At 38.0% G+C, this 17483-nt stretch overlaps 1 protein-coding gene across 1 annotated transcript; it reads left to right on the forward strand.

Moving 5' to 3' along the window:
- Positions 1-204: 204 nt before the first annotated feature.
- On the forward strand, positions 205-11723 carry LOC124138338. The gene is made up of 15 exons (XM_048389303.1): positions 205-298; positions 816-960; positions 1342-1508; positions 2103-2235; positions 3248-3402; positions 3795-4055; positions 4488-4775; positions 4926-5045; positions 6371-6398; positions 6862-6923; positions 7529-7594; positions 8946-8973; positions 9435-9496; positions 10105-10170; positions 11267-11723. Exons 3-15 carry the CDS (start codon positions 1364-1366, stop codon positions 11299-11301), a joined length of 1449 nt encoding a protein of 482 aa, XP_048245260.1. The 5' UTR covers positions 205-298; positions 816-960; positions 1342-1363; the 3' UTR covers positions 11302-11723.
- Positions 11724-17483: the final 5760 nt, after the last annotated feature.

Raw genomic sequence — 17483 nt, forward strand, 5'->3', positions numbered from 1 at the left:
ATGGGTCTTAACCTCAATTGTGTATAGCATCAGATTATGTTATAATTAACATATTATTCATCCTTTTTGGATTGTTTTGAATGTATTGAGTGATGCACGTCGCTATATAAGTGCAACAATCTTGAAGGCGACGTTAAACCTTAATTCACCTCACCTGTATATTACAGAGAAGGGTCCTTGGTATACTTGCTTCATGTAAGACGGGCATATGTGCGATGTGATGGTACTGAGGGTGAAATCAATGCTTGCACGAAGACATGGCATTGCTATGCCTCTATACTTGTCACATGTCTTGAAGGTATTGAAAATATTGTCGTTGTCTTTGATGTGACTATTGCTATTTATCGTGCTCTTTAGAGTTGATAGACGGTGAACTCGAGACTCCTTCCTGAGGTTTGTGATGTCAGATAACGAATAATAGAATACATAGTACAGAATATATGTGTTGAGGAAAACGTCAACTGGAGTTTTACTCAAACATTCCACAAATATGAATGACATTGTAAAGTCATGGTGACATCATACTACTTCATGACTTGGTTATGCTGCTTCGTATTTTGAATTGAAGATTAGATTATATAATTATCGGTGCAGATTTATAACATTAGTGGTGACAACGCAACGTCTGTTCAAAATAATTATAAAATTTGTATAAACTTTCGATATTAATTGTTGATAATGTGATATGTCTCTGCATGATTTGCTTTCTCATTACAAAAAGGCCTACTTCACCAGGGAACAAAATGTCTAAAATGATACATTATTCTATGCAAGACCTGTCATTGAAGTATTATTAATAATCCCATTTGTTCCAGATTTCAGCCTCCGTTTAGTTACAACAATCACCCCTGGAGTCAAGCACCTGTCCGTTTTACATAGCAACAAATGGGGCTATGTGTGTGGTGATTCGTTTTCGGTCGTCGAGGCTCGGGTAGCATGCAAGAAACTTGGATTACAGTGGTAATAATGTCCTGATGGTTTCGGTGTTTAACTTTTTTAATTCTAATTGGCAGCATTATCTACACTCTACATATGTATGGGTAAGAATCATGACAATGTCATGTCCAGAAAATTTAACGTACAAGTCAATACCCCTTAAAATAAAAGAATGATTTTGAAGAATATCTAATTAATCACATAAATTCGGATGGTACCTTTCCGATTAAATTCTTCCGGATAACCACATTGCTTGGTACACAGAATGGTCTTTTTCAATAATAAAGACAATATCCAAAAGTAATTATCCAAAATGTGTGAATTCCACACTGGAGGGAACAAAACAACGCGGTTTCAGTGTTTAACTCCTTTGAACTCTAATTGGCAGCATTATCTACATTGTAGGACCGGTGCCTACAATACTGCCATGGATCCGAAACGTGGATCCGACATGTTTATATGGCTACAGAACATAACATGTACAGGAAATGAAGAGTCACTGGAGTTTTGTGCTCACTCTGGCTGGGGAGAGGAGTCATGTGCAACATTCACAGGACTCGTTTGTACTGAAGGTAACATTGGTGCAGGTGGGATGTATGCTGAAAGGGTTTTTCAATTATAAAATGTCGATATTCTTCGATCCGTGATCACTGGAAAATTGGGGATGCTTGAAGGTTCTCTTTACAATTACAGTAAACTACGGTTATAACGAACTCAAAGGGACCAATAATTTGGTTCGTTGTAACCGTAGTTCGTTATAAGCATATATACAGCATATATACAGCAAATGGCCGGGACTAAAAAATAAGTTCGTTATATCGGTCAGTTCACTATAAACCTGTTCGTTATAACCGTAGTTTACTGTATTGCTTAAGGGATCCTATGTTGACATGACACACATTTGCCAGGACTGCAGCTTGGGCAAAGACAAAGAGCTGCTTTCTTGATTACATTGATGGTTGGACATGAATTGGTGCTGCTGTATGTTTTGCATGGTCGTTTTAATCTGCTGAAAGGAACTGAAAACATGATTAAATGTCTGGTTAGTGTGGGTAATTTGATTCATTTCAATTCAAACCGATAACTTGATGAATACAAAACCACACCAAAGTTTAAACTATTGTATCTCGTTTCTTATAAAACTTATTTTTTAATATATTCAACAGCTCGAATGATTCTATCCTCGCCTGCAGAAGAGATATTAGAAGTTGCTTACAACAGTACATGGGGTGGTGTGTGTGCCGATACGTTTGACGACATGGCTGCCAAAGTGGCTTGTAGAATGACTGGACAGCCTATGTAAGTGCTGACAGTAATGTACACACTTATCTTGTTATGCTTTACACAAAAGAAAAAGAGGACCCGATGGTTCGATCTGCTTTACAATTTCCTTTAAGAACTGAAATGTCTCTTAGTATCAAAACTGTGAACAACCGGGCAAAAAGGCCCTCTGAACGAGAGTTTATCATAGATCTCATTTAAACATTGCGGCCCTCGATACATTTAATTGTATGGGAAGAAGCCCGTTTACCTTCAATTTGAGAATGTTTTCCTGAGTATGAAGGTTAGGAAGTCCTTATGCTGCAGGCATTCCCTGGTGTATACACAGTTGGTGATATCGCCGGTTGCTTCAATCACGAAGTATCAATGTATTTTTTATCCCCGTTAGTTCCAACTTTATACATACAGTCCTCCCTGTTTACAATGCCACATTTTGTCCAGCGGAATATATTGCAATACACCAAGGTTAGCATTAAAACCAAGGATGATTAAACATCCATTTCCAACGTAATATTTGTTTGAAAATGAACCAACGGCGATTGAAGACGTTATTACAGAAAAGAATTATGTCATTAACATCAAACTAGTTTGTTTGTTATTTTAAGAAAAATAATGATTATCTGTTTGAAGATTCGCTGTAAAACAACTTAGATATGCTCAGAGATGAGTGAAATTAGGTTGTTGAATTAGAAAAAGGAATTATCTCCAAAAGATTAACTGCAACTGCCATTTTTATGTAACAAGATGAATAGAAAATGGCTTTATTACCAGGGTGGCATTTTAACCAGGTAATGTTGTACAGTAGAAACCCATTCTGTGAAAAGTGGCATTATAACCATGGTGGCATTACAGGAAATATGTACGTACCTAAGTTATATACGTACCTGCGTGGAATGAAAATCTCCACAAATACGGAGTTACCTGAACTTTAACTGGTATTCGGGGAGTATATAATGGTATTCATCCGAAAAATAATTTTTATCCAAGTTTGTTTCAGGTTAATACATATATACACACATTGATTCTCCAGTGAGCATGCACGTGTGGGGACACCTCAGAGAGATGTAGACATTGTGTTGAGAGTGCAGTCTTGCCTTGGCAATGAAAACAGTCTTGGTCAGTGTAAACATGATGGATGGGGTCGGAACGGAAACTGCAAAACTGGAGCCAGTGTCCGCTGTTCATGTAAGAATGTGTCATGTTAATCTTTTCTCATGTTTAATAAATTGCCATTTACCAGAACCCAATAACCACCGCATATAGTTCTGATATCTTTTGTATGACATATATTTAATGATAACAATGATAGCTAAACCATCTAATACGTATGCATAGGTTATTGGCAAAATTCATTTCTTCAGACCTATTTGTCCGGTATTTTGTATGTAATATATAAATATTCCTAATCCAATAACCACCGCATATAGTTCTGATATCTTTTGTATTACATATATTTAATGATAACAATGATACACAACTAAATTATATCCGGTTGGGTGGACATCAATGCTAAATAACCAAGTGTCTCTTAAAATAATTTTTAACTAATAATTATTGTTTGGAAACTTGTTTGGCAGTTGCTGCTGAAACACACCTGGAGCCATCAAAGGAAATCTTGGATGTCCACCTGGGCGATCAGCTAGATATCAAGTGTGTCGTAGACAACGCCCATCCTCGGGTTGAAAACTTCACCTGGTATTTTAAAGAGATGGAAGTTGGAAATGGGGACACATTTACACTAAGTGCCCAACGAGGAGATCAAGGAGAACTCAAGTGTGTCGCAGACAACGGACTCCGTCCGATAGCACGAGCATCATCCATCTTAGTCAACATTCTTTGTGAGTTTCCCCTTTTGTTTGGTTGAGGAAATTGTCATGGTCAAGGTCAGAAACAGTCATTGGTATTGCAGCTCCTCCTAATGTCATCACAAATGCAAATGTTCAAGCATAGACCTGCCTCCTCGGTTTGATTTTTGATATGACATTATTCAAGAAGGGAGATTGTATGACGCTTCATGTGGTTTTATCAATACATTGTGTTATTGTCAAACAAGAAGTTAATGTGTTATGAGTACAATATGCAAAGTACGTGTACATAGTTTGTGTCACCCATCGCGATATGGCTGAATGTAGCGAAAATCTGCTCACGCAATCGTTGGAAACACCCGTATGCATAACTAATGTCAACGATAACATTCATTCATATATATGATTATATAAATGTCTGTATAGTTACGAAGGAATGTAGTATAAGCTCACCATGTATTCCAGACCCTCCAGATGTCTCCTGTCAAGGAGAACACACAGTGACAGAGGGGGACAGGGTGTTCATCAACTGTTCGGCGGACAGTAACCCTCAGCCCTTGAACCTGACCTGGACGAAGGCCACAGAGAGTTTTCAGGCAGATGTTGATGGTGGCATGGTCCTTCTGTCTCTCGACAACGTTGACCTCGACGCTACCGGCACCTACGTGCTCACAGTCATCAACGCGATGGTGGACTATCGAGGAGTGGCTAGATATGGTTCCAGCTCGACTTCCGTCTACATCGCTGTCAAAGGTAAAGTACACAAACAAATAGCACGGCGCATATCATCAGATGTATATATGTATAATATAATGTATGTTTGATAATCCGCAAATAATGATACGTTGTGGCTCAGTACTATTTCGCTCTCTGGTGATTCACAGTATTTCTTTTGTCTTTCAGCTTTCCCCAGTCGTATGTTCATGAATGCTACAATCGTCGTATCATTTGTCGCTGTCGTTCTAGCCTCAGCTCTTGTTGTTACGATTGAGCGTCTAGCCAGACGAGGTGTTCATAAGCCAAGTATGTAATCTTTAATGCTCACAGCCCAATTCAATGTAGGACAGGACCTGCTTGCCCTTTTCGCGAACACCTGGTGTCATCACTGATTTTCACTGGTCCATTTATATTTGTTTGTTTGTTGTTTAATGATTTTTAGTTATCCATTTATCTAATTGTCACAACCATTTTGCTCATGAGAACACTTTAGTTTAACCATAAATCGTGGGCATGCTGCAAACAGGAATGTCGCAAAAGGAAGTTGCCAGACATTTTAATGTTCCACGAAACACAATATCTTTTCTTTGGAGACGTTATCTGCAGAAGGACAACACTCATGTACTGCCACGGGCCGGTCGTCCACGCGAGACGTCACGTCAACAAGACAACATTATTCGGTTGATGCATCAATGGAATCGATACCAAACTGCCACATTAACAGCTCGGACAAATCCTGGGTTGTGACCAATTAGTCGTAGAACCACACGCTTCCGGTTGATAAACACAATATCCGGTCCCGACGTTACCGTTCACAGATAAGCCCAGGTTTAATCAGCACAGCTCCAGAGGTCATACAAGGGTATACAGGCGTCAAGGAGAACGTTTTAGCGACGATTGCGTTACTGAATACTGTCAGGTTGGGGGGTGGAAGTGTAATTGTATGGTATTGGGTGGCATCAACTCATGGGAGAATTTGAATGGCGTACACTACCGAGACGACATCGTTTGAGATCATGTTCTACCATTTCTGCAAATGCAGGAACGTCACGTCACGTCGCAGCAGGATAATGCCCGCCCACAACATAACATTGCTGTACTGCCATGAACGGCTCTTTCTCAGACCTCTCACCCATCGAACATGCCTGGGATGAGATGGATCGAGTCCTACGATAGGACCCGAACCTGACACGTCGTGTCAGCTTAGTTTGGGAGGAAAGGGCAAAGTGATGAAGGTCTCAGACGTTTACCACTTTGGTAAAACCAACGAGCACGGGTTTGATGCTGACAAACCTAGAAACGTAATCGGGGTGAACCGGAATTCGAATCGAAATCATGATGGTACAACATGATTTAGTGAAGTGAAAAAGATTCATGTTTCTTGTAGGAAGCCTTTGGGGCATCCAGGAAAAGGTGGGGATGGGTCTCCTTCTCATGTTCCATCTATGTTTTGGAGGGGCGGTCGGGTAGCCAAGTGGTTAAAGCGTTCAGAGTTACTTAATGTTCTTGTTAAAGTGTTTAGCAACATGGTAAATGAGATAAACGTACATATGTGGTTTATGATGGTTTATGAATATGTTCATGACTGTTTCCGTTTTGAATAACCTATCGAATGTTGTTGTATTTTTCAGCCTCCAGATATGAAGCAACTACTGAAAGGTACAGTGGCTAAAAAGTTAAATGATTATTTGGCTTTCAATGTTGAATGACTATATCTCCAGTTACTGCAAACATACACATCCTTAAGCAATACATAATTGATCAAGTTCGAAATAAGCATCATTTATAGGAAAAAACTTCCAGCCACTGGTATGGGTACAAGGATGGCATGTTCCATACGTTATTAATGGATAAGTTTGTTAATGGAGTTATTGACCTTGTTTGATGTATGTACATGGTGCCTGTACCGTCAGATTTTTGCCGAAACCAGTTTACACGGCAGTTTCAATACAGGATTAAGTGATCTTATCTTATGAAGTTTCTGAAACGCCATCGGGGAAAATGTGTTACATATTTATGGTCAGTCATATATAGTTTGTATATATTTAAAGGCATACATGAATGGAGCAGGTTATGGATCACGTTGTCTTCTTGTTGCTATGTTAAAACTCATATATTTCAGGTCGGTTCATTTCCAAAGCAGCCCTAATGTATACATCGAAGAGCAGGGGACTTCTGGCGCCGGTAATAGTGTTATGTGTAACATAGACTATAAGTATGGCCACTCGAAATAATTGTTGTGGGCGAGAGAGTGAGTTTGGGTTAACCATTTCAGTGACTGTAAATCTTGAAATTAATGTGACTGCTGAACCTAAGGAAAACATGCGACTACATATCAATGCCACCTCCCTTCCAACCCTAGAAGATTTGTACTTATTTAATAGAACCTTAATCCAATCAAACAGTAAAGAGAACCTCTTAGCGTTACGTAGAGTAGTTTCCGTATAAGACGGATGTCCATTACGTAATGTTTCGTTCGTATTTGAATGACTTATGTACTTGTTTTTTAAGTTGATATTTCCGCTTTCCCGAGTGTGTTCCGTATTTCATTCGATATTGTTTACATTGACAACTTAGGGTTTGAATGGTTTAATCAAATGTGCTTGATCTGCGAATGGGACCGTGTCTAATCCGCACGTTTTAAATGTAAAGAACTACACTCGTCCCCAGATTACGTTTCGAGACAAAGTCATTTTCGATTATTTTCATATTGTGAAGAGTTCACAAGAAAATTGACATGTGAAAAACATGTAGAAAACACTACATCTGATGTTTTTTGTCTTTAATAGGAAATTGTCAAGCAGATGGGGAAGAGTACTTCAGTCAGCTCGATTATCAGACGAGGGACATTGATGGTAAATAGATACGTATTTCAGTTCTTAGCTACCTTAAATAAGCAGCCCCTTTGTAAGGAGTCTGCTTATCGTGTTTGCTCTGTTTTGAGCTCCGCTGCCGCCGCTGCAAATGGTTTTCTCAACCACGTGAGTACAGCAGGTAGTAGAGACTACAACTGATATACCTCCTACACCTCCAATATACCCAGGGGGATATTTTCTGACAAATTGAGTGGATGACATTAAAGGTCAAGTTCGCTCGGTATGAACTAGGTATTGTGTACACAATAACTTGGATATTAATGAATGAAATTTGATGAACCTTAGTACACATGATTTGTAAGGCGGGAGTGTTTGGGATGAACGCTACAAGAGGTCAAATTATGAAACATTGTTCACATTTCACGAAAATTCGTATTAATTCATAAGGAATCTAAGCTTTTCCCAATCCCTTATGATAGAATATCAATGATCAACTCAATACCTGTCATGGTTGTGGCTTATTTGATTACATGTGCCATATGTGTTGCATGTCATCGTATCCAAATTGCATGAGTCGATGCTCGTGATGTCAATCACTGGATTGTCTGAGTATTTACAGCCCGCCGTCATATAGCTGGATTGTTGCCGAGTGTGGCTTTAAACTGCAAACAAAATAAAATATGTCAAGTGTCAAGGTCACATTAAAGATCATTGACTCGTGAAAGGACTATATACAATGTAGTTGTATATACTTTAGACTGACTATGAAGAGTGTGAACATATGATCTTGAGCATTTATAATTGGAATTTGTATCTCTTGGCACAATCATGACGTGGCCAAGGGACGCAACTCTGTAGAAGAGAATTATGGCGCTTGAACATGTTGGTGGTGTCAGGTACAACATGATTTAGTGAAGTGAAAATGATTCATGTTTCTTGTGGGAAGCCTTTGGTACATCCAGGAAAAGGTGGGGATGGGTCTCCTTCTCATGTTCCATCTACGTTTTGGAGGGGCGGTCGGGTAGCCAAGTGGTTAAAGCGTTAGCTAGTCACGCCGAAGACCCGGGTTCGATTCCCGACATGGGTACAATGTGTGAAGCCCGTTTCTGGTGTCCCCCGCCGTGATATTTCTGGAATATTGCTAAAAGCGGCGTTAAACCATACTCACTCACTCACGCACTCACTATGTTTTGGAAGAATTAGGTAGGGTAGTTTATTCGACCAAGGCCTTCAGAGTAACTTTATGTTCTTGTTAAAGTTTTTAGCAACATGTTATCATCGTGTGTGGTAAATGAGATAAACGTACAAATGTGGTTTATGATGGTTTATGTATATGTTCATGACTGTTTCACGTTTTGAATAACATATCAAATATTGTTGTATTTTTCAGCCTCCAGATATGAAACAACTCCTGAAAGGTACAGTAGCTAAAAAGTGAAATGATCATTTGGCTTTCAATGTTGAATGACTGTATCTCCAGTTACAGCAAACATACACATCCTTAAGCAATACGTAATTGATCAAGTTCGAAACAAGCATCATTTATAGGAAAAAACTTCCGGCCACCGGTATGGGTACAAGGATGACATGTTCCATGCGTTATTAATGGATAAGTTTGTTAATGGAATTATTGACCTTGTTTGATGTATGTACATGGTGCCTGCACCGCCAGATTTTAATACACTGTACTGTAATACTGTTTCAATACACGATTAAGTGATCTTATCTTAGGAAGTTTCTGAAACGCCATCGGGGAAAATGTGTTACATATTTATGGTCAGTCATATATAGTTTGTATATATTTAAAGGCATACAGGAATGGAGCAGGTTATGGATCACGTTGTCTTCTTGTTTCTATGTTAAATCTCATATATTTCAGGTCGGTTCATTTCCAAAGCAGCCCTAATGTATACATCGAAGAACAGGGGACTTCTGGCGCCGGTAATAGTGTTATTTATGTGTAACATAGACTATAAGTATGGCCACTCGAAATAATTGTTGTGGGCGAGAGAGTGAGTTTGGGTTAACCATTTCAGTGACTGTAAATCTTGAAATTAATGTGACTGCTGAACCTTTGGAAAACATGCGACTAAATATCAATGCTACCTCCCTTCCAACCCTAGGAGATTTGTACTTATTTAATAGAACCTTAATCCAATCAAACAGTAAAGAGAACCTCTTGCGTTACGTAGAGTAGTTCCGTATAAGACAGATGTCCATTACGTAATGTTTCGTTCGTATTTGAATGACTTATGTACTTGTTTTTTAAGTTGATATTTCCGCTATCCCGAGTGTGTTCCGTATTTCATTCGATATTGTTTACATTGACAAGTAAGGGTTTGAATGGTTTAATCAAATGTGCTTGGTCTGCGAATGGGACCGTGTCTAGTCCACACATGTTAAAAATGTAAAGAACTACACTCGTCCCCAGATTACGTTTCGAGACAAAGTCATTTTCGATTATATACATATTGTGAAGAGTTCACAAGAAAATTGACATGTGAAAAACATGTAGAAATACAACATCTGATGTTTTTTGTCTTTAATAGGAAATTGTCAAGCAGATGGGGAAGAGTACTACAGTGAGGTGGATTATCAGACACGGGATCTTGGTGGTAAATAGATACGAATTTCAGTTCTTATCTACCTTAAATAAGCAGCCCTTTGTAAGGAGTCTGCTTATCGTGTTTGCTCTGTTTTGAGCTCCGCTGCCGCCGCTGCAAATGGTTTTCTCAACCACTTGAGTATAGCAGGTAGTAGAGACTACAACTGACATACCTCCTATACATCCAATATACCCAAGGGGATATTTTCTGACATTTGAGTGGATGACATTGAAGGGCAAGTTCGCTCGGTATGAACTAGGTATTGTGTACACAATAACTTGGATATTAATGAATGAAATTTGATGAACCTTAGTACACATGATTTGTAAGGCGGGAGTGTTTGGGATGAACGCTACAAGAGGTCAAATTATGAAACATTGTTCACATTTCACGAAAATTCGCATTAATTCGTAAAGAATCTAAGCTTTTCCCAATCCCTTATGATAGGATATCAATAATCAACTCAATACCTGTCATGGTTGTGGCTTATTTGATTGCATGTTCCATATTTGTTGCATGTCATCGTATCCAAATTTCATGAGTTGATGCTCGTGTATCAATCACTGGATTGTCTGAGTATTTACAGCCCGCCGTCATATAGCTGGAATGTTGCCGAGTGTGGCGTTAAACTGCAAACAAAACAAATTATGTCAAGTGTCAAGGTCACATTAAAGATCATTGACTCGTGAAATGATTATATACAATGTAGTTGTATATACTTGCAGGAAATATTGTTAGCTTGACTAAGGGTGGAATAAGTAATGTTCTCGCATGTTATTGGATGACGTTGAAGGTCAAGGTCAGTATGTGTGAATGGCACTTCCTTTGAAGAGTGTGTACATATGATCTTGAGCATTTATAATTGGAATTTGTATCTCTGGGCAGTTTATGGCTGACATTGAAACCAACCCGTTAGGGATGCCATTGCTATAAAACCGGAAGTGTTTCGAACATTCTTATTAAGGTAGCTATCAAAGTTGTATTGCATTAAACATGTGTGAAGTTAACTGTCACCTGTCACCTTACTAATATAGATAATTAGGTAAGCTAAATATTTTGAATATAACCAAGTTATTTGAACTCATGTTTAACATTTGTATTTCAGAGGAAAATATATACGAGAACACAATGACAAAATAAGAATTCGTGGTTGGCTGAATCCGTGCTCCAGATGTTTAACAGCTTGGAGGGAATTTGAGTGAGACCCGCAGCACTATGCTCGTATTTGTCAACTATGCTATGGAATACACACTGTATTTGGGTCAACGAGTATTACTGACCAACATTATATTATGCTGTGGATTACAGCCCATACGTTTTAGCTCTAATGCCATTGCATACACATTATGCTTAGCTGTTTCACCGAGTGTAAGCCTACATGTATATCACAAAGATATTTTTTTATAGATGTTGATTAGTAAAAGAATACTTAATAAATTATCATATGTATACATGTACGTTATGCATATATATGTAGTAGACCCGTGAAGATCCGGGGTAGAATAAGTCTTCAGCAAGCCATGCTTGCCGTAACAAGCGTTTATGCTTGTCGTAAAAGGCGATCGGGTCGTCAGGTTCGCTGACTTGGTTGATGCAAGTCATCGATCCCAATAGCGTGGATCGATGTTCATGATGTCAATCACTAGATTGTCTGGTCGAGACTCGATTATTTATAGACCGCCGTCGTAAAGCTGGAATATTGCTGAGTGCGGCGTAAAACAACAAACCAACCAACCAACATGTAGTATGCGTTTGTGATGTTGATATTTTATTCTTGTAATAAACTCAAGTAATATCTCGACAGCTACTGTCACTGTATGTATTTCTCGAAACACTGTTTCTAATTGAGTGCATTAAATATGGTATGTTTAGCATGTTCAACATGGATGTCTACACATATGTTCATCTGACTGTCTATTTATCTATTTGTTTTGGTTGTTTTTTAAAAAAACCTTTTGTTTGATCCCAGAGTTGTAGAGTAATACAGTATTCCGTCAAAAATATTTCGGATAAAAAATAAAATCGTAAAATATTTTATCCTTTTGATCATGAGCATATCCATATTGCTTTTTTTTGTCTACATTGATTTTTAAGCCAGACATTTTGTAGAATGTATTAAGTGTTTCTATAGCTGCACATAAGCTTTCATCTTTACCATTTAAATATAATTCAGTATCATCAGCATACTACCCAAGTTTGTATTCTTTGTCATTAACACTAATCCCTTCAATTTTATTATTATTTATAATCATACATCCTAGGGTTTCAGCTACGAGAAGGAAAATATATGGCGACAATGTCTCTCCTTGTCGACAGCCTCTTTCATTTGTAAAACATTCAGATGCCCATTTTGTATTATGGTTGATGAAGTATCGTATGTAAGTATATTTATCCACCTTATGATTTCTGGTCCAAATCCACAACTTTGTACCGTATCAAATGCCTTTTCAAAATCTATCAGCAGAAGTAATCCTGATTTATTTTGACTTTTGGATTCAAGGATAATATCGCATAACTTTGTGCTTTCTGAAATAGATCTTCCTGGAATAAATCCTGTTTGACCATTATGAATGAGCATTTCCGATGTTGATTTTATAGATTTGCAGTACTAATTATTTTATTGAGTGCACTCAATAAAGTTATTGGTCTCCATGTTTTTATCAATGTTCTGTCTTTGTTTGATTTTGGTATACAAGTTATAACTCCTCTTTTCATTGTCATACTCATTTTGTTATTTGCTGAAGTACTTTTTACATTTGACAAATCTGTATATTCGGATTTTAGTTCTTTCCCGAAAAACTTAAAACATTCAATAGGAAAGCCATCAATACCGGGGCTTTTATATTGTTTTCATGTTTTAAATCGCCAATTAAATTTCTTAAAGCTCAATTTCTCGTTCTAATAAGTTTATCATTTGGTTGTCTAATGTTGGAGTCTCTTAATTTGTTACATTTTCGTAACTTCTGTCATTGCTATCAGATGTATATATTTTTTTATAAAGGGTTATTAATTCATCAAATATGCAATTGCCACCTGTTATTACCGTATCATCTTCAGTTGAAACTTTATTTATTATTTAACTGACATTATTTTTTCTAAGTGGCAGAAATAACTTGTTGGCTTTTCTCCTTCCTCACACCATTTCATTCTTTTTCGAATTTTATTCCTCTTATTTCATCTTCTTTAATATGTTCCATTTCTAATTTGTATTTTTTGATAGACGTTTTTCATCTATTTGTTGAAGATTTCGCCTCATGTCATCTTCTAAATCGTATATCTTACTTTCTAAGTCTTTGGTTTGATTGATTTTGGTTCTTTTAACGATTGAAGAAAATGAAATTCTTTTCCCTGTAAATTTCATTAAGAGGGTTACAGGAAATAAACTGTCATTTATTTTAATTTTGCAGTCTAACTCACTTTGTTCATTATTCTCAAAAATATTCTATTTTAGTTTCTTCTATAACTGTCTTAACCAACTCTGTATAATCTTTATTTAATAGGAATAAAGTATTTAATTGCCAATACCCGCGTCCTCTTTTTTGATTATTTGTATTAGAGAAAGATAATGTTATGACTTAGTGATCACTATTATATGCAAGTAAAATATTTGTTTCCAATGTCATATTTCGGACACTAAAAAGAAATCCCGCCTAGCTTGTTAGGCTTTTGTTTCCACCTTGTAAAGTCTTTATTTTGTTCTCTCCATACATTTATCATATTTCATTATTCTATTTTTTTCCAGTACTACCCATCTTGCTTTAGGGTTATTTATATTTTTATAATTTTCTAAATCAACTGCAGGATTAAGAACAAGGTTCCAGTCACCCACAATAACTAAGGAATCATTTTCGAAGTTGTCCCTATTATCAAACAGATTTTTATAAAAATCAGGGACATCACTGTTTGGTCCATAGAGATTAGTTAATGTTAGTCTTGTATCTTCAAGACTTATATCAAGCTTTTATATAATTGCCATTTTCATCCACTTTTGTGCTGTGAATTGTAATGTCTTCATTATTATTAAACATTATAGCAACACCTCTAGCATTGGATTTATAAATATGGATTTATTGAATATGACAAATTAAAAATATAAACTTCTTTCGATACCTCAAAATTAGCATGTCGTTCACACAAACATGTTGCACATAAACACATCGATCTATCGAAAGCTTTCACTTCAATGTATATATGGTGGCTGTAGATAACTCAAATAGAATTGCATACGTTCGATATGTCAGAACAGCTTATCAAACATGATGAAATCTATTTCAGAACACACACAAACCACTGTTTCAGGGCTACACAACCATCGTTCACAAAAATGAGCGGTCTCCCACACCCCTTCGGGTCGTACAATGCCGTCTAGTCTGTAGCTAAAAACGGTGGTATTCAACCACATCTCAGGGTGTTTCTGTTAGCAGTGAGGTTGTGCATGCAGGCTCATTTCCACCAGTTAACCATCACGTTAATGGTGAACATATTTACAGATCGGTCTTGTTCTCTGGGTTCATGCTATTTGTAAAGAGCTATGTCACTACTACTTTGAGGTCATCATTGTTGTCATAGCGCTTTCCATGAAGGAGTTCTTTTAGTTTAGAAAATCACTTGGTTCGAGGTTTGGTGAGTATGGAGGGTGAGGAAGCTCTTTGAACCAACATTGTCGCACAGCAACCTTTGCAAGTCGAAAGGTGTAAGAAGAGGCATTGTCATGAAGTAGTAGAACTCAGGCAGTCTCCTTTGCATCCAAGAACACAGTGGCCATAACTTTCGTCACTGATCTTGAAGTCTTGAATTTCTTTGTTGCTGGAGAAGTGAAATGGTGCCATTCCATTGATTGACGCTCTATCTCGTGATCATAGTAGCAGACCCATGTTTCATCACCCGTTACTAACATCTTTTTGAATGTGACGAAATCCTCCTTAATGAGCTCTGATAATGTCCGTTCTTTTTTCCTCAATGTCGGAATTAAGAAACTTTGGCACCCAACAAGCAGATATCTTATTCATTTGTCAATGTTCATTAATAATACTTTCTATGGATCCATGGCTTAGACCTGTGTCTGCTGCTGATTTCTTCTGTATTTATTTAAATTTATATAATTTTCTCCGCTATTTAAGTGGATGATTGAGACTGCTTCTTTTCTGGCGTGGACGTTTTATATTTATAAATTATCAGTCATATTTCATACACTCAGAGTGTAATTCAGTATTGATTGATATTCTTGTATCGGTTGCATGTGTGGTAGGAAAAGGTCAGTAGGGTGGGGATAAGCTTAGCGGTGGGATTGCCTTGGCCTGCAATCACTCACATATGTATATGCTTGGAGTCGCATGGCGTCTCTGCACTTGTACACAGCAGACAAAATTAACAAAATCTGTAAATGCGTCATAGTACACAGGATGTTCTGCTTCATCGATCACTTGATTATCTGGTTTGTTTACAGGCCACCGGCGCATTGCAAGACTACTGCTATGCTGAGTAAGGCAATAAATACCCACTTTTTCATGCAAATTGCGTGTGTGGCGGGTGCTACCAGTAGGGCAAGACATGATTACCCTTTTCGCGAACATCTGGTGTCATCACTGATTTTCACTGGTCCATTTATATTTATTTGTTTGTTGTTTAACGCCGCATTAGGCCATATTCCAACTATATGTCGGCGGTCTGTAAATAATCGAGTGTGGACAAGACAATCCAGTGATGGACATCGTGAGCATCAATCCACGCAATTGGCAAACAATGACATGCATCAACCAAGTCAGCGAGTCTGACTACCCGATCCCGTTAGTCGCCTCTTACGGCAAGTATAGTCGCCTTTTACGGCAAGTATGAGTTGCTGATGACCTATGTTACCCCGGATCTTCACGGGTCTCATTCGTATAAATGTTTGTTGCCTGACGCCGTCCTGTCAACAGTGTCAGGCTTTGATATGGTGAACCTAACTGGCTGTACATTGACTTTGAGATGAAGAATTTTACATGGTGAACCGAACTGTCTGTACATTGACGTTAAAATGAAAACTTTGACATGGTGAACCTTACTGGCTGTACACTGACGTTCGGATGAATACGTTGTTGACCAGTTAAAAAAGAGAAGAAACTGCAGATACATAATTCATTGACAAAAACGCAGCATATATTCTTTAGAAAAACACAATTCATGACGTGTTGTGCAATCTGTTGTTTTAGTAATATATATCATAACTGTTCATTTCGATCATCAATATATGTTCATGCAATAAAGTACATATTTATTGGTATGTACCAGGGGCGATAAGGTGAAATTATCACAACAGCTGCATTCATATTCCATGAAATGTAAGACATGCTTGCTCGTGGCACTAATTAAAAACTTCAGTGGTGTTTATTAAATGAAATGACATTGTGAATCATATTTAAGAATATTTCGGAACAACGAACGCCTCCGTGGTCTTGAGGTAGAGCGTCCGCCCGGATGGCAAAATGACCGGGTTCGATCCCCGGCCGCGTCGTCCCAAAAGACTCTAAAATATTGTACTTGTCTGGCGCTCGGCATTAAGGGGCTAAACCAAGGACTGGTCGGCTGGGAGTCAGTATACTGTGTCTGAGTGAGATATTCATGTTAAACAGCGGCATCGTATCTCAGTGGGCTATTAATCGGCATCGGTCCGGACTTGTACAAGCACACACACACACACACACACACACACACACACACACACACACACACACACACACACACACACACACACACACACACACACACACACACACACACACACACACACACGCACACTAACGCACACACACACGCACACGCACACACACACACACACGCACACGCACACGCACACACACACACACACACGCACACACACACTAACGCACACGTGATAGCACGTCGCTATGTAAGTGCAATAATCTTGGACGCGACGTTAAACCCCATTTCACCACCACATCTCTAAGAAGCAACTAGGAAAGTTACAGGCTGGTTGTTCGTCATATTCATCACAACATTTGCCTAAAACGGTTACATTTGTCTTTAATGCGATTGATCACCATCATATAAAAGAGACAAGAAGTTTGTATTTTCATTGTCACTGTTTCTCTCAACTCTCGTCACAACTGTCTTATATCTTCTCCTCGGCCATTGACATGTCATTTACAAACCGCATCTTTATATCTAAATCATCGCGCGTTATACAATCTGTACATCGAATTTGTGAATATATGAATTGTATAAATGGTAGTTATTTGTCACAGTAACACTGATTGTTATCGAAGGGGATATTTTGTCAGCGATATTTAGATATTAACTGAAGTGTTGTATGTCGTGTTTTC

The sequence above is a fragment of the Haliotis rufescens genome, unplaced genomic scaffold, assembly GCF_023055435.1.
Source record: "Haliotis rufescens isolate VD_foot unplaced genomic scaffold, xgHalRufe1.0.p SCAF_8, whole genome shotgun sequence".
Classification (NCBI taxonomy): domain Eukaryota; kingdom Metazoa; phylum Mollusca; class Gastropoda; order Lepetellida; family Haliotidae; genus Haliotis; species Haliotis rufescens.

Coding starts and splice junctions, on each gene's coding strand:
- LOC124138338 (XM_048389303.1), top strand. CDS start 1,364: ATGGATCCGAAACGTGGATCCGACATGTTTATATGGCTACAGAACATA. Junction 2,236..3,247: donor AGAATGACTGGACAGCCTAT/GTAAGTGCTGAC, acceptor TTGATTCTCCAG/TGAGCATGCACGTGTGGGGA. Junction 8,974..9,434: donor TATGAAACAACTCCTGAAAG/GTACAGTAGCTA, acceptor CATATATTTCAG/GTCGGTTCATTTCCAAAGCA.